The following is an 18841-nucleotide window of genomic DNA, read 5'->3' on the forward strand; positions in this document are numbered from 1 at the left end:
AGTCTTTATTTCTTCTGCTGGGCCAACCAGCTTCTCTTTTTTTCCACAAGCTGCTTCTTTTGTCAGTTTTTTTCACTTGGTCTGACATCCTTCTTTTCAGTTTTTCGAACGCTCCTTCTTTGTATAACTTAAGGTCGGTTTGTGCAGCCTCTGTGAGCATTCCGATGCTCTTTTTAACATCTTCTAATACCACTGGCCAGTTGTACCGGTTTGCACTATACGATTACAGAATAAGTATTTGTTCAGACAGGGAAACTTCAACATGAGTTCTAGTTTTCTCTGTCATCTTTACACGCTTCGTTGATTAAATGAAAGTGAGAAGCCCGTGGTATACATATACGTGGTATACTCGTATCGATCTGTATACTGATTTTAGGGGTGCGAGACAAATTATATTATACTGAAAATTTATATATATGCAATTTGTGAACATTTTCAAGGGTTATTTTGAGTTTGGGGAGTGCAAGTTAATCACTATTTTTAATGACATATATCTTTTTTTTATTTATATTTGACTTTGATATTTATATTGAAGTGATATATCCCATTTACTGAAATAAAATGGCGAATCCAAGCCAGTACCACGTGGTTCAAAATTGTGGTTTGTTTACCCTCATAATTTAAAACGTACATGTAATTCTACATATTTATAACGGTGAATCAGCGACAAAGGTTATTTTCTGTGATTATAATGTTGTTTAGGTATTTGAATGCAAACACCACCACCGTTACCATACTTGCTGGATGAACAAAATTTTGCATTTTTACTTTTGATCATTCAATATGATTTTTACCGTAGAAAGCTTCGTATGCCTCTTTCAACTTATAACTTCATATAACAGCATTAGATCACGAATTCTTGAAAATGAAAACCAAGATCTACTGGTTATGAAAGATGTTTATGGTACATTAATTTCTCGTTCATTTGATTTTTTGAGAATTTCTGGTGAGAATGTCCTTTCATTTGAAGAACTTTTTGTGTTAATTTTACCAAAAGTTGGGGGATTGCGACACGGTCAAAGAAATGTAAACGTGAGAAATCGGCTACTTCTTACACATGTATGGCCCAGACAGTATCCCACTTATCCAATTATTTCTCTTATCTTTGGAATTTGTAATATATTAGTTGGATCAATTTAAATACAATGTGGCTGATTTTGTGGGAAGCATGCAGCCCATTGATTTTATGACCTGATTTAAACTCTTGGCGACAAAAAATAGGAAAATTATCAGAAATGCCAAATGTATTTTTTTACCTTGTATTGATGGTACATCTCATTAATTACAAGCACAGAACCTCAAGAAGAATTTCACGCTGGTCATCGCAAATTTCATTGTTTCCATACACAGGTAACTATATTTATTTATCACGTACGGCCTTACATTTTACTTCCGTAGATCTAACACGCGGACCTCTACGAAGACACCCATGTGCAGAGTTAAAATCACATAACATACCTTTTCTGTTTCTTTGTTAATTATATGTACAATTGGGAGAACAATCATAACGCGGAATCTTTGAAAACAGATGAAATCTGTGGCTGTTACCTCTAGAAATCCGAAGTGTTTTTTTTTTCTGCTTCTTATATTTGAAAGACATTAAGGGACATAAAAAGACATATTTTTATTTACTTCCTTTATATATAAGTGTGCGCTTTAAATCATTTATTTTTGGTAATTTCATCTGCCTCTGTTTTCGGGGTTTTTTTTTCTCTTTGTTTCTTTTTGCTTTCTATGTCTTTTTGGTTGTTATTTTCTGTTCTAATACTATTATGATATTTTTTTAGATTATAATAGACAACCAAAAAAATAAATAATACATTCACGCGGGATTTCTGGGACATAATAATGACGCCTTTGCATATCAACAAATTAAGCCTATAAGACCTGGGTTGTCTACCCCACACACGCTTGTGGTCATTTTGATATTTATTTATATCTTTTTTTGTCTTCTAAATTGTTGTACGGCTTGAAAGTGATCTTTAATTTGTCGTATGCATTGTTAACGGACCAAGCATGCCTTTTGTCTGGTTAAATGTCCATAAAAATACTTTATAGATAATCTTATGACCAGTTTATACACTTAAACAAATTGCCATCGTCAGAGGTTGACAAAAAAGCTTTACAACAGAAATCGTTTTTGAACGGGTTAAGGTTCATCTTACTCTTTTGGCTAATATGGCCGTATTTACACCACAAATTTTACTCAGAGTATAGACAAACCTGTGCACCTGGAAAAGTTTTAAGGCATGGCAGGAACTAGATAACTAACTTTTAAATGCATTTTATGTTGCAAAAAACAATACACTTTTCTGGATTTTGCTATTCATTTTTTTTTCGTTCCTGCAGAAGGTGCCAAAATAAATTAAGTTTGGAAAGAGGTTTGAGAAGCTCCCCTCATATAATTAATGTTGTGAGTAGTATTGATTTAAATGGACAATAAATGAACAATAGACATCTGCAAACAAAAGGTGATTTAAACTGTGTAACTGAGTGGACCGTTTCAAATGAAACTCGTGTGTTTGTTTATTTTTCCACCTTCTGCAGACTGGAAAATAATGCGAATCAAATACCAGGTAAGTTTTTAATTTTCTAAAACATAGACAACATATAACCTTTATATATGTAGGTTCTGTCATGCCTTAAAACTTTCATAGATGCATCAGTCTGTCTGTACTTATTGTAGATTTTGTGGTGTAAAAACGACCATATTTTTCAATTCCTTTTGATGAACCTTAAAAAATCTATATATATTTTTTTTATATAAACTGATCGATGTGATGGTCAAAAACTTTAATGGCCAATTATATAGACAGATAACAATACGATCCCACAACTGCACATTTATATATTGGTTCAAAGCATTGAAATTATGCATTCATATCTGTATGAGTATAGTTAAACTTGTCGGTGCACTCGAATAATCCTATGCGTGATGTACATTTCATCATGCTTTCAAAACATGATATCGTAACATACGTAATACTTTTTGAAAATTTTAAACATCTTTTGTCAATATATTATGAAAACCATTTTAAAATTGGTATATTTAATGCATTTCTCTCTTTTATCGTGATTGCATCCAAATACAGTTCAAACATGATAAAACCTTTTAGGTTTTAAGTACGTTTGTAAACATACAATTACCGCTCCTAAAACGTTCGGTTCGTTCGTCAATATCCTGGTCATCCCTACTATATGCATACATGTACTTTAAATTGCTAAAAGTGTTTATATTTACTCTTTCGCGGTCATTAAACCACATAGATCCCTGATGAACATAACATTTTTGTATGGGTGCTTTGTCCTTTCGAAAACCCATAAGTAAGCCGTTTGCACTGGCACTATTGGAGCTTTTTTCAAATAATCTGGGAAGACAGAAGTTTATTAATCTGTTTTCCAAGAAATCTTTCGAAATTGCCTTTAAATTTAGCTCATCGTTGATGTTAGTTTTGACATTTGTTTTATTGTATCAATGCTTGGAAGTTGCTCATTGATTTCAAAAGAGTTTTTACCAATATCCTTCGCTACATATTTAAAAAAGTCATTGAAAACATTACATATATCCTTTTTATTTTTGTACTTAAATTAAAAGCAGATCATCCCATTGTAGTCTTACAAAAAATACTGAAGACCCCTTATCATTATTTAAATTATTTCAAGTCGTGAACATTTGAAATTGTTTTTTTTACAATTTTCCCATAGACTTCTATAGCAAACCCCTATGTTCTATTTTAGCCATGGCAGCCATGTTTACATTTTTCAATCAAGATACCCTATTGAAAATTGTGGCTAAGTTTAAATCTATTTGGCCCACTAGATAAGGTGGAGAAGATTTTGGTAAAAGATTACAAATATTCAAGAAAAATTGTTAAAAATTGATTGTAAAGGGTAATAATTCCTTAAGGGGACAATTGATCATTTTTGTCAGATTTGCTCTAAATGCTTTAGTTTCAGAGATATAAGCCAAAATCTGCATTTTACCCCTATGTTCTATTTTTAGCCATGTGTTTTTGTGCAATACACTGTGCTGTTGCGGAATACTTAGTAAATCTATTTTCAGACTATATACAAAGAATTAGCTAAATAAATTGTGATCCCCAATTTTTCTTTGGAAAATTGACAATTTCTTAAATCTTGAGGAAAAAAAATTATGCCGCCCTCTTTCCAAAAAAATAACATTTCAAGAAATTTTCTTTTTGTAAAATGTGGTACAATTTAAGAGATATCAATACATTTAAACACAAGTTATTGTCTGAAAACTAGAAAAATGCTTGTTTTAGACCCTTTTTGGCCCCTAATTCCTGAACGGTTTGAGCAATTACCCCAAAAATGAATCCCAACCTTCTACTTGTGGTATTGAACCTTATGGTACAATTTCAGAGCAATCAAAATACTTATACACAAGTTATTATCATGAAACACGAAAAATGCTTGTTTTGGGCCCCTTTTTGGCCCCTAATTCCTAAATGGTTGGGACCTTCACCCCCAAAAACAATCCCAACCTTCCTTTTGTGGTATTGAACCTTTTGATTAAATTTCATTGAGATCCATACACTAAAGTTATTGTCCGGAAATTAAATGTCTTGGGACGACGACGACGACGCTAACAACGACGACGACGACGTGATAGCAATATACGACCCCAAAATGTTTTGCGGTCGTATAAAAATTTACTATAAAGGGCACTAACTCATTAAGGGATCAATTGACCATTTTGGTCATTTTGACTTATTTGTAGATCTTACTTTGCTGTACATTATTGCTGTTTACAGTTTATCTCTATCTATAATGATATTGAAGATTATAAACAAAAACTGCAAAATTTTCTTAAAATTACCAATTCAGGGGCAGCAACCTAACAACTGGTTGACTGATTTGTCTGAAAATTTCAGGACACATTGATCTTGACCTGATGAACAATTTGACCCCCCATAACAGATTTTGTCTTAATGCTTTGGTTTCAGAGATATAAGCAAAAATCTACATTTTAACCCTATGTTCTATTTTAGCCATGGCGGCCATCTTAGTTGGCGGGCCGGGTCATCGTACACATTTTTTAAACTAGATACCCCAATGATGATTGTGGTCAAGTTTGGTTAAATTTAATCCACTAGTTTCAGAGGAGAAGATTTTTGTAAAAGTTAACGCCAGGTGAGCTAAAAATAGAATTTAAACCATTCAGGTGTCCTTATTTCCAGTTTTAAGACGAGGAGAATAGCATTGAATATTAGGTTGAAGTATATAAATTTGAATTTAAGATATTAAGCTGATAAATTTTAGAAGATAAACTTTTAACACCTGGTGCAAAAAGGTATGCGTCAAAAAACTTATAATTTGTACACAACATATATATAACTTAAAGTCTTTATTTTTTATAGTACTTCCATAACTTACGGTAGACCAAATGACAAATCAAATCAAATCAAAAGCTTTATTCAAAGTCGGCATGTCACAAAACAATAACATAAGCTCTTTGGTCGTTTATAACCGACAAATACATACATTTACACAATAGACAATACTAATATCAAAGCATAAAAGACAGCACATATATGTCATGCAGAGTTAGGCAAGGCTGGACTAATTTAAATACTACACATTATATACATGCATGAGCACTAAACTCAAAGCAACATTAAAGCACCAACATAAAACACTAAAGCACAGCAGTCACAAAGTACAAAAAGCTAAGCAAATAAAACACAAAAATATTGGAAGTATAATGAGAAGCACTTCCATGTTTCAAGCTGTAAAGTTTTAAGAATGAACATGTGGTCACTTGTAATATATCCTTCTCTTGAACCACCTTGATTGACACCCAGTAAATCGTTTGACTCTATGAATATGTTCAATCTGTTTTGCAGCAGAAAAAATAAATAATTTAAATAAGCAACTTGAAACACATATACCTCTCTACTTGGTTATTACAATCGTTTAAAAATCAAAGAATCATATGAAAGATTCCATACTTTTGGAAATTTCAAACTTTGTAATAGTTTATTAAAAAGTTTTACAATAACAAGAACCATAGAAGAGGCACAATATTAAAAACACTCATTCAATATTAAATAAGGACCACCAGACTTATCAGATTTCAGTTAATTGAAACCTTTTTTTAACCTATTTACAAGTAAATAGTAATTCAGAGAACAACACCATGAAGAATGGGTGTTTTTTTTTTGTGTTTTCAAGTTCACTAGAAAATTTAAGTTCTAAATAATCTGAAATAACACAGATTGTTATATTCCACACATCTCTGCTTTGATATGGAACTGGGTGCCTGTGGGTTGTTATTTTTAAGATTGTTTTTTTGATTTTCAACAGGACTTTGAGTCTTAACAGTCTATACTATTAACTTGACTGATAAAGGTCATACAAAACTATAATAACATTTTCCAGAAATATTGATGTTATTGAATATGTTCAATACAATGTTATCTTTTTCTATACTGGAGAAATAAAGACCATTCATTAGTTTACAGTGTCAAGAGAAGCTAACTATTACGTATGTGTCACAACAACAAATAATTATATTAATTTTTAATTAAAAATTATGATAGCTAATCGATAATTCATAATATAACATAAATCTATAAGTGGTGTACTCCCCCGCTCAACATGCTCAAAGTTTGAGTGTTTATCCTTGCTCTAGATGTTTGTGAAGAGAATAAAACGGACGCATTTCTTTGCTCCATACAAGAGAAATAAAAATACAAATTGTATCATATGTATGTGTCCATACCCTATGTATATTTTGGAGAAGTTTTACTTGTAGCTGTAACACATGGACCTTGACAGTGCGATGTTTTTCCGTGAAATTTGCGCCAGGTAGATAACAAAATGATGTTGCAAAAATTGATCACTTGTATCAGAATGGCAGCCACAATAAACAACGCCATCAAAGTGTCTTGATGTGAATGTCCACATTCCTTCTTGTGTCCACCGCAACTGGTAGCGCCTCTAATATTTTCAATTGTAGGATACGTCAGTATACCAAACGAAGCACAAGTCAATCCAAAAAAAACTTTCCACTGTGAACAAAATAAAATACACGGCTTCAATTGACGAATATATGCTTAACATTAGATATTGTTACAATACACAATGAAGAACTTTAACAAAGCAGTTATTGTAGAGATTTAAAACTCGTGATGCCTAAAGTTTACTTACCGGTAGAAAACTAATTTCAACCGGAATATCACATCCTAATGTTTACAGTGATGTTGTTAACCGAGCCCGGAAATTAAGATACGTTGAATATTGTTTTTATTGATATACATATTGATTTTGTTATTAGAAAATTCAACCATACTAAATATTATTGTTATACACATATGCAAATTTACGGTACCACAGTCTGTCGATTCCTATATTTTGGCATTGCACAAGGTCATACTTTTCTCTGACGGTTAACGTAGTCTTTACACTAAATCTGTTGGATGTGTACGGATTGATATTTAAATCTTAGGTATAATTTTTTATTAGTTCTTATTGGCTTTGAATAAGCTGTCAGTATATGCGAGTACTCTCAGAACTATGCTGTGTGTCGTTTTTGTTGTGAGGGATGTATAAATACCCTGCCACATCCGGTCTGTGTTTTTGTTAATGTGTTTTCTGCTTTGTATCGATCTGATGAGTTAAGCCCTTTTAAACTAATTTTTTTCAGTTTGTTCATATGCTGTATTGTTACACTACTGTCTTATGATAGGGAAGGGTTGGCACCTTCACAAATATTCAACCCCGCCACATGCTGTATGTGCCTGTCAAAAGTCAGGAGCCTGTAGTTCAGTGGTTGTCGTTGGTTTATATCTGTCATATTTGTTTTTCGTAAATTGTTTTGTTTTAAAGTAGGCCTTTTATAGCCAAAGATACGGTATGATTTTTTCTCATGGTTGAAGGCCGTACGGTTGCCTATAATTGCTTACATCCACACTATTTGAACGTTGGTGAATAGTTTTCTCATTGGCAACCATACCACATCTCCTTATGTTTATAGCATTCTGTTGTATACCCATCCACCCCATGCCCACGCAAACACACGTTGTTCTTTGTTGGACTAAACCACGGCTGGAAAACAAGGCTTTTGAAATCTGTCTTATATGTTCAGACATATTTCTGTTTGTATTGGAACATATCATGCATTATTATTAGTTCACCAATCAAAATTTAAAGCCTTGAAGGACTGATCCTTCAGGACCATATATCTTTTCGCAACATTTAAGTGTATATATCTGAGCTGCATACTTTTAAGTCGTTTTTGTAATATTTTTTCAAGTCATTTCAATTGATATTTTATAGTGTTTCTTTTTATTTTGTAATTTTTACTCTACTGTCTCAGGTTAGGCTGATGGTTGGCGCCTGTTAAAACGTTTAAACCCGCTGCATCTTTATGCACCTGTCCTAAGTCACGAGCCTGTTGTTCAGTGGTTGTCGTTTGTTTAATGTGGTATATAGGTGTTTCTCGTTTTTTATATAGATTAGACCGTTGGTCTTCCTATTTGAATGGTTTTACACTAGTCATTTTAGGGGCCCTTTATATTTTGTTGTTCGGTGTGAGCCAAGGCTCCGTGTTGAAGGCCGTACTTTGTTTATTTATTGTTTAATAGTTATCTAAAACCCGGGTGGTACTGCAGAGTAATATTTCTGTTTATATATGATTGCGTTTGTTTTAAATGATTGAAGACTAATTTTCAATAGCCACATACCAGTGTTCTTTGCTTAGCTGTCTCTTCCTGTGTTGTTATAGATTCTGTAGCCATGGAGTTGGCTATAATTCCCATGCATCCAATAACAATTCCCTAAAATATACAATGTATTCATGATATATTACCAGGTATTTGTATAGCAAGAATAAATGTATGATCGATGATGGGAGAGAAATTATCATATCCTTTTTTTTCCTGACTTTTTAATACTACCGGTTGTAAAAACATTTGAAGGGTTTGAAAAGGAATAAAAAGTTTTTAAAACCGTGTAAGCAATTTTTTTTTACCAGAAAAAATATGTTTCTTAATCAAGCTTTAGGCATAAATGTCCCCTAGTTTATTATTGAAGCTTTATGTATAAATGTCCAATCGTTTATTATTGAAGCTTTAGGTATAAATGTCCAATCGTTTATTATTGAAGCTTCAACTAGGTGAAGCACCAACATAGGGTAGCTTGTACCATCCTGTGTCGCTAGAATGAGTCGACTAAAGGTAACAAGTACTTCCATAGACTCCGATATAGATAGGTGAGGCACCAATGATAGGGTAGCTTGTACCATCCTGTGTCGCTAGAATGGCTAAAGGTAACATGTACTTACATAGACTCCGATATAAATAGGTGAAGCACCAATGATGGGGTAGCTTGTACCATCCTGTGTCGCTAGAATGGCTAAAGGTAACATGTACTTACATAGACTCCGATATAGATAGGTGAGGCACCAATGATAGGGTAGCTTGCACCATCCTGTGTCGCTAGAATGGCTAAAGGTAACAAGTACTTACATAGACTCCGATATAGATAGGTGAGGCACCAATGATAGGGTAGCTTGTACCATCCTGTGTCGCTAGAATGGCTAAAGGTAACATGTACTTACATAGACTCCGATATAGATAGGTGAGGCACCAATGATAGGGTAGCTTGTACCATCCTGTGTCGCTAGAATGGCTAAAGGTAACATGTACTTACATAGACTCCGATATAAATAGGTGAAGCACCAATGATGGGGTAGCTTGCACCATCCTGTGTCGCTAGAATGGCTAAAGATAACAAATACTTACATAGACTCCGATATAGATAGGTGAAGCACCAATGATAGGGTAGCTTGCACCATCCTGTGTCGCTAGAATGGCTAAAGGTAACAAGTACTTACATAGACTCCGATATAGATAGGTGAGGCACCAATGATAGGGTAGCTTGTACCATCCTGTGTCGCTAGAATGGCTAAAGGTAACATGTACTTACATAGACTCCGATATAGATAGGTGAGGCACCAATGATAGGGTAGCTTGTACCATCCTGTGTCGCTAGAATGGCTAAAGGTAACATGTACTTACATAGACTCCGATATAGATAGGTGAGGCACCAATGATAGGGTAGCTTGCACCATTCTGTGTCGCTAAAATGGCTAAGGGTAACAAGTACTTACATAGACTCCGATATAGATAGGTGAGGCACCAATGATAGGGTAGCTTGTACCATCCTGTGTCGCTAGAATGGCTAAAGGTAACATGTACTTACATAGACTCCGATATAGATAGGTGAGGCACCAATGATAGGGTAGCTTGTACCATCCTGTGTCGCTAGAATGGCTAAAGGTAACATGTACTTACATAGACTCCGATATAAATAGGTGAAGCACCAATGATAGGGTAGCTTGCACCATCCTGTGTCGCTAGAATGGCTAAAGGTAACAAGTACTTACATAGACTCCGATATAGATAGGTGAAGCACCAATGATAGGGTAGCTTGCACCATCCTGTGTCGCTAGAATGGCTAAAGGTAACAAGTACTTACATAGACTCCGATATAGATAGGTAAGGCACCAATGATAGGGTAGCTTGTACCATCCTGTGTCGCTAGAATGGCTAAAGGTAACATGTACTTACATAGACTCCGATATAGATAGGTGAGGCACCAATGATAGGGTAGCTTGTACCATCCTGTGTCGCTAGAATGGCTAAAGGTAACATGTAATGATAGGGTAGCTTGCACCATCCTGTGTCGCTAGAATGACTAAAGGTAACAAGTACTTACATAGACTCCGATATAGATAGGTGAAGCACCAATTATAGGATAGCTTGCACCATCCTGTGTTGCTAGAATGACTATTCCTATAATAATCAGAATCGGAGATACACCACACTGAATAAGCGAAATGATTTTTTGGAACTGTAATCCTTGTCTTTTGCGTGCGACTGAAATTTAAAAAAAATGTTAAATGATAATACAATATGTATAGAACATGGAAATACTAAACCGTGTAATTCTATTACATAATATTATTACTGGGAATGAGTTTTAAAAATGAAGCGATGTTAATCAAGTTTAACACAAATGTATGATTACCAACCCCGCCCTATATGCTGTGTATGGCTGCTTATTTGTTATCACTAAATCCTAACATAAAAACCCAGTATTTTTTTTTTTATCAAACTGTGAAACCTATTTTATTCAATGGTAGTGCAGTATGAAGAAAGTTTAATTCCCGTTCATCCAAATGTATCTACAATATATGAACATTGTCGGAAAATATAAAATTTATTTGTACGAACTTCAGAAACAGGAAGGCTTTTCTCCTCTTTCGTAGCGAGTACAAATACATTTTACATTTCCGACAATGTACATATATTGTTTTTATTCTGCAATTTACACCCGCTACTTGAGCATTAGTTGTTTAAATCCAAATCATTGCCTCTGATTTTTCAAAGAAATCGACATAGTTGAAACGAGGACCGCGAATAGGACCCCAAAATAAACTGTTACCCAGAAAGGAATACCCATATTACCGTTTGCTCAACATGGAAGCGGGTAACAGGAGACTTTATTTGTACATGTACAAATAAAGCAAAAATTTATGTGTGTACCTGTTATTTGTACAATAGTTGCAGAATAAAAGAAAGAAGGTGTATCTATCAAAAAAGTATATTCAGGTTTATAGTTGTAGTTTTTCAAGTAAAGCTCTGTAGACTTCAGTCAAAAATGAATAAGGTTTCTGCATAATTGAGGGTCTTGGTGAGGTTTACACTAAAGAGAAAAATGTGCAAAATTAGCAGGATAAAGGGAAAAAGATATAAAGAATAAAGAAAATAGGGCTAAATAATAAAGAAAAGAGAAACATGGGGTGCTGAAATATAAAGTATAGTGAATAAAGGCCAAAATAAATAAAGACTTGAGAAACATGGGGTGCTGAAATATAAAGTCTAGTGAATAAAGGCCAAAATAAATAAAGACTTGAGAAACATGGGGTGCTGAAATATAAAGTCTAGTGAATAAAGGCCAAAATAAATAAAGAATAGCGAAAAATGGTCTAAAAGTTAAAGAATAAAGAAATGAAGAACCTCTGTCCTGATCCTCATAAATGTCAACGACCGGCTAAAATCTCAGTTAATTTCAGTTTGAAAAATATCAACCATTAAATAATCTTGCTTGAAATTTTCCAAATACATCACGGTAAAAAGTTTACTTCAATGTAAAATTGTTTACTATTATATATTTCTTTATAGCCTTAACCAAATCAGTATAGATTGGATGTTATGTGACTCGTTAATATCCATGATATTGTCCACATGCATGATTAAAACCTGCTAAAACATCTCAATGGTTTCTTTACTCAATTTTGGTGATAACGTAATAACGTAATGAGGAATACTTAACAATGAACAACTGTTAAACCTCTTCTCTAAACAGTTACAAAAGAAATGTTTTGACGTTTTTAAAACAACCAGAGGACAAATAACCAGAGGACAAATATTTGCATTTTCTCATTGTTGTTGTCTATATTTGCAAAGCATTTAAATTTTTCCGAACTCGGAAAGTGAAATATATCTCTTGTTAAATTATAAGGACACTTTAAGAAAAAACACAATTATTCATTGCCAAAATTTAAAATATCCAGTTTATGTTAAACATATAGGTATACTTAATATATACTAAATATAGATTACAAATATAAATCAATTGTTTTAAAAACAATTGTTTACGGTCTTTCCCCTCCGAAACATGATTGATTGATTGATTGATTGATTGATTGATTGATTGATTGACTTATTACACACGTGAGATAGGGTCGCTTGAAACAAGCAAACACGAAACAAATAAGATCTTGGACCCGTATTAAACACAAAGGACCGAAACATGCATGTAATGGTTGGTTGGTTGGTTGGTTGGTTGGTAGGTAGGTAGGTAGGTAGGTAGGTAGGTAGGTAGGTAGGTAGGTAGGTAGGTAGGTAGGTTGGTTGGTTGGTTGGTTGGTTGGTTAAACACATGAGGCCGAGCCACTAGGACAACGCGAAAAGGGAATTGAGAGTCTAGTGCCCGTGTTTAAACACGTGAGACCTAGCCTCTAGGAATACGCGAAAAAGGAATTGAGAGCCTAGTTCCCGTGTTTAAACACTTGGGACCTAGGCTTAAGGAATACGCGAAAAAGGAATTGATAGCCTAGTTCCCGTGTTTAAACATTTGGGACCTAGGCTTAAAGAATACGCGAAAAAGGAATTGAGAGCTTAGTTCCCGTGTTTAAACACTTGGGACCGAGGCTAAAGGAATACGCGAAAAAGGAATTGAGAGCCTAGTTCCCGTGTTTAAACACTTGGGACCTAAGCTTAAGGAATACGCGAAAAAGGAATTGAGAGCCTAGTGTCCGTGTTAAAACACTTGGGACCTAAGCTTAAGGAATACGCGAAAAAGGAATTGAGAGCTTAGTTCCCGTGTTTAAACACTTGGGACCTAGGCTTAAGGAATACGCGAAAAAGGAATTGAGAGCCTAGTTCCCGTGTCTAAGCACTTGGAACCTAGGCTTAAGGAATACGCGAAAAAGGAATTGAGAGCCTAGTTCCCGTGTTTACACACTTAGGACCTAGGCTTAAGAAATACGCGAAAAAGGAATTGAGAGCCTAGTTCCCGTGTTTAAACACTTGGGACCTAGGCTCAAGGAACTGCGAAAACGGGTCCTTGCAACATGTTTATTTATATTCAAATTATGACATTTGTAGGAACATGCAAGGATTTAAACACACTTACAAAAAGTATCCTTGCATTTTCCTTTATAAATGTTCTCATTTTTTATGAGGCTTCCCAGTACTTGTGTCTTATTTACTTATTGTGTGTGCATTGTTTTAAATTTTATAATTAAAGGACATCGGACCTAACTTGCATGGATCTTTTGTATTTAACCCTGTACGTGCACTTTTCAATTCTTTTCGAAAAGGGGAAAACCCCTATTTTATTTTAAGTAGCACGCGCTGCACCGGATGGATGGTGTGATTGTGACGTCACCAAGCTGATCGATATACACAGAAAGACTTATTTTAAAATTTAGTTGCAGAGGGATTGTCGTCAAGACCAGACCTGTGTATAAAGATTGTCAGCTAACGGATTTAAATTTTCTTTCATTTACAGGTCATTGATGTCGGATCATGCATGCTCTTTTCGTACATATATTTACGGGAACACAGATTTGTTTTTTTAATGCATGCTTAGAAATTTGATTCTAGGATTTTACTACTATTTACGAACTTTTGAGGGATTTCTACGCCATTGATTTTAAATTTCTCAATCCAGATTGGAACGTCAAGCGGACTGCACGTGATTTATACTGCTAACGGAAAATATATATTTTCTCGAATTAGTTTACAGGTAAACTATTGTCCGAGCGCTGACCACTGGTCGACTCATTCATTGCATGCACACAAAAATAATGCTGGCCTTATAGTACTTTAACAAAAGGTTTATCGATTAATTTTTAGAAATACATGTACATGATTTGGAGCAGATTTTATTTTGCAGGAATAGATTTGTATTTCAGAAAGAAATGTATTCATAAAAAAAAGAAGGATTAGCATTTTTAAAATAAAATAGAAATGGGATTCCTAAAGAAAAAGGGGGGGCTAGATGGGTAGTTGTGGGCATTGGATGATTTACAAAGATAAATTGCATGTACGCATCATGAGAGCTGTAAAATTTGAAGCTATAATTAGTTAATTTGTTCATTTTTCCATTTCAGTGGCATGAAAACCCCCAAAATACTACGCGTATCATTTCGACAAATACTCTCGACTTAAATAATGTCGTGACTAACATTTTGCTCACATTTTTTTAAATTTTACCCCTAACTTTTTTCTGAGTAAAAGCAGTTTGAAGTGAATGTCAAAATTTAGAACATGACCTTGACCTTTGACCTTGACCTAATTTTCTAAGTTGGGACCCAAGGACCTTCAATAAAGCTACTCTAGGTTTATACGGCTTACGGTTTATGAGTTTATATGCATATCACTTATATCAAATGCATAAAGGGAAATAACTCTCATATGGAGACTCCGGAGTACTTTGGTGCAAACCGACTCATCATCTTGAAGATATAGCAAGCACTTTGGTAAAATAAATTTGTCGTAATCTTTTACGGTTGCGAAGGAGTAGTGGACACAAAAAAAACAGTGTTCGGGGAGATAACTCTTACAACGTAAAGTGTACGGTTTAACAGGGTCAATTTCAAAAGCGCAATAACTGTTCGATATCATATGCGAAAAATCTAAGCGACATCTTGCGAAACCACAATACTACGCAAGAACAAAATGTGGCGGAAGAACAAAATAAAATCTCAGAACAAAACCAATAGGTCTTTCCACGGAAAAGTGGAAAGACCTAAAAATAGACGATCATGACAAAACCGACAGAAGTAGTAAATACGCATAAAAATAAATGCATATAAATATAATTCCAAATAGCAAATATATTCTTTACTACGATTAACATGTTGATTCATAACGCATAATCTGTTGATTTTCCTTATCGTTTTATACATAAGTTATATACAATACCGTATTGAGATTTATCGACGCGCGCGCATTAAGGACAAAAAAACTAGGACGGAGATTGTACGGTTAACGTCCTTCTAGCAGAGACATACATATGTGTATTTACGTCTTTGCTTCTAGTGATGAAATTGTTTACATAATAAAGAAAGTTTTACATTTTAAATTGAATAAATGAGGGTGCTGATGGAACAAGTGAGGGTGATAATTGAACAACTTATTCAATGGAGATTTGTATATAGACTAACATTGGTTTGTCTGTTAAAAAACTCATATCAGCATGTCAAACAATTATTAATTCTGTACAAATTATTACCTTAGTTCAGTAAATACACCAGCGGATAAAAGGGTAGTGTGTGGCATGTCAGATATCGCGAATTAAGATTAAATAGGACAATGCATGTAAAAATGATGTCAAAATAGAGAACTGGAAAGAAATCTATCATATCTATTTTGACGTAAAGTAGTCAAAAGACACATATTTCGAAAAACGTAGACATTGACTGTTCTACATGTATGTTGAAGCTTAAAGCTCGTTTGTTTTCAAGCTGTACCATTCTCCGCTCCTCTCGCCTATATGTATTGTTAAATTTTAAGGACATTTGGAAAATCGCTTGCTTTCTATTGAAATGTATTTTTTGTAGAACATTACTATATATATGAGGGTGTGGACGGGGGCTTACATAATATAAAATAATGAACAAAAATATAAAGAATAGTGAAAAAAAGGTTCTAAAATATAAAGAATAGATAATAAAGGGCAAAAGTATAAAGAATAGAAAAAAATGGTCTAAAAAAATTAAAGGATACAGAAATGATCGAAGGACCCCCATCAAAACCTTTGTATTTATAAAAAAAAATAATTACATTTTTAATTGCTGGAAATAGTCATAATAAATGATACGAGGTTGTCGATCATTACAAAAATGACCTAGTAAAAAAACCCAATAAAAACACGATATAGATGAAATTAACAATGCACACATACATTAGATATACATAAACAAAGGAAAGATAAAAATAGCTCACCGAACCCTATCATATTTTACATAATAAATAATTAATATAATACCTGCTTCTTCATCGAATCCCATGATTTCTTTAATTTTATGTTTACTAATCCGACTAGACCTGCGTTTGTGTACGATTTAATAGATTGCATCCTTTTTAAACTCAGTCCGTTTCGAAATACTTACCTTGGTTTTTTAATTTGTAAACAAGGGGTCATCTCAAAGTGTATACGTTTTGTATATATTACGGTAATCCCAAATAAAATCGATCCTTTTATTCAGCTGTAAATAGAAATACATCATCTTTGTCATAAAGAAAAGATGCATAGAGATTCGATTTTAAATTACATTAAATTATAAAATATTGATTTATAAAACATTTTGAACATGTTAGAATTTAGCATAATTTCAATCTGCAGATAGATAATTACGGTTTTCCATTAAATTAATTTTTTTACGTGAAAATATATTAATGGTATCGACGTTTAAAAAAATACATACATGTGTTAAAAATTAACTCAAATGAAATATACATATTCATAAATAACTTTAAAAAGATTGTGATCGAGCAACCGAACACAACTGAACAAAAAAGTTCTAGGAGTGAACTAAGGTGCTCTGGATATTATTTATGCATGGAATTGTCAACATGTGACACATTTGCTTGCCTACGTAGTTGTGTTGCATCTAAACTATTGCATTAAAGATGTTAATGGTTTTAGTTTGAAATACTGATGGATAAATACCATTTGCATTGTTAAGGACCAAGAAATTAAACAACAAAGAAAGGAATATCGAACTGAAATATGAATTCATGGTTAAGACAAAAAAAATGTATTATTGTCAAATAAACCAGTATAAAAAAGAGGACGTACGTGCACTAGATTATTATTAACTTACCTAAAATATACTCAACTACTGTAAAATTATGTGAATGAGGCTCAATTCATTTAATTAAATGAGAAAGCATCGATTTAACTTATTTTCACGTGAAAAATTTCATGTAAAGCGTTAACGATAATTTCACATGAAAAAAATTCAGGTTAATTTCACGTGAATCAGCATTACTACATTTCACGTGAATTTAAAGTGAAATATTTCACATGAATTTTTCGTATAAGCTCGATAGAAATATTAAGCCTGTGTACCGTAAAGTCGGCTATAAACTTATTAAAAGGGGCCGATCTTTCGTCTTTATTGTCATTTATCTCGTGACGTTTACAATTCGATCAATATTATTACCCAGTAGGATACCTTTAAGGCTGAAAGTTGACAAAACAGAACGATACAATGGTTTAACGTATTTTGAGACGATCCCTATAACCATTAAATAAACAAGTTGAAAAACATAGACTGTTGCAAATGATTGGCTATTGCACATCGTCTATGAATCAATATTTGACTGAAATACTATTCTGTCGCTAATAAATATGTGGTTATATATATATATTTTTTATAATTGTAATCTCGAACAAGCTGCATGTGTCAGAAGACGGTTTAATTTCAGATAGAATGTATCAAGCAAGTTGCTTTCTTTAATAAGGAAATGCAATCGTGATCCTAAATGCCTGTTTCGTATGAAAGATCAGATAATTGTTATATAAAGATGATTGATTTAACCTCATTTACTTGTTGAGTATAACATGTAGAAGATGTAGAAAAACTGACACGAATTCTTAATGAAATTGCTATTCAATGTTGGGCATATATTTCCTGTTAAAGAAATTATTTCTCTCTCTCTTTCGATAGATACAAAAACTTATGTGAAGCCATGCTTAATATAAGGTTTGTTTGGAAATTAGAGGCAGTTTCCTGGCTAAAACCGACATGTACATGAGAAAAGTACTCTCAGTTTTGGAGAAATTTAATGAATTGAATAATGATTTTTTTTGTTTTTGTAGCCAGTTTAATATTGTTCAAAAGTTCCCTAAGTTAAACTAATCCCGAACCTTCCCGTTTTGGAAAACCAATAACACTGGTTTGTATGGCTTGATCATTTGCATTATATTCAAGATATGATTGATATCAATTTATATCCGCACTCAAATCTGGCTTTTAGATCAGACAGTTTGAAACCTTAACTTTATACTTAAATAAGTTCGTTCAAACAAATCAATTTTCACATTTCATAACGAGTCCTTTAGTAGATTAGCCAAAATATAATGAAGTGCGTATGGTGGTGGGTTTGGGGAGTGGCGAGGGTTGTCACATACCACAATGATATCAATCAATGTGCCTTAGAATCGTTTTATATATATAGAATTAATTTAAGGACTCAAACGAATACTCATTAACGAACTGTTTTGATGTGCC

At 33.6% G+C, this 18841-nt stretch overlaps 1 protein-coding gene and 1 long non-coding RNA gene across 14 annotated transcripts in view; one reads left to right on the forward strand and one right to left on the reverse strand.

Moving 5' to 3' along the window:
* Nucleotides 1–5420: 5420 nt before the first annotated feature.
* Nucleotides 5421–18841, reverse strand: part of LOC127722132 (uncharacterized) — a 39576-nt gene continuing 26155 nt past the window's right edge. Inside the window, exons 1-4 of one of the 2 annotated variants that reach the window (XM_052228976.1) lie at nucleotides 16591–16720; nucleotides 10744–10904; nucleotides 8709–8801; nucleotides 5421–7034 (exon numbers count right to left, since the gene is read on the reverse strand). In XM_052228976.1, the coding sequence (XP_052084936.1) occupies nucleotides 6747–7034; nucleotides 8709–8801; nucleotides 10744–10904; nucleotides 16591–16612 (564 nt within the window). In that variant the 5' untranslated portion in view covers nucleotides 16613–16720 and the 3' untranslated portion in view covers nucleotides 5421–6746. Of the gene's footprint in view, nucleotides 7035–8708; nucleotides 8802–10743; nucleotides 10905–16590; nucleotides 16721–18841 lie in introns of those variants that run through there. The other variant, XM_052228977.1, reaches the window with a different exon arrangement.
* LOC127722137 (uncharacterized) lies at nucleotides 8808–10776 on the forward strand. Of its 12 annotated transcripts, none has more exons than XR_007991669.1 (7): nucleotides 8808–9235; nucleotides 9420–9695; nucleotides 9788–10063; nucleotides 10156–10304; nucleotides 10397–10523; nucleotides 10616–10672; nucleotides 10729–10776. It is a non-coding gene; the product is annotated as an uncharacterized LOC127722137 (long non-coding RNA). The 12 variants fall into 12 exon arrangements; XR_007991673.1 differs by having other exon boundaries at nucleotides 8808–9200; nucleotides 9477–9603; XR_007991670.1 differs by having other exon boundaries at nucleotides 9217–9292; nucleotides 9477–9603.

The sequence above is a fragment of the Mytilus californianus genome, unplaced genomic scaffold (genome assembly GCF_021869535.1).
Source record: "Mytilus californianus isolate M0D057914Y unplaced genomic scaffold, xbMytCali1.0.p SCAF_12, whole genome shotgun sequence".
Lineage (NCBI taxonomy): Eukaryota > Metazoa > Mollusca > Bivalvia > Mytilida > Mytilidae > Mytilus > Mytilus californianus.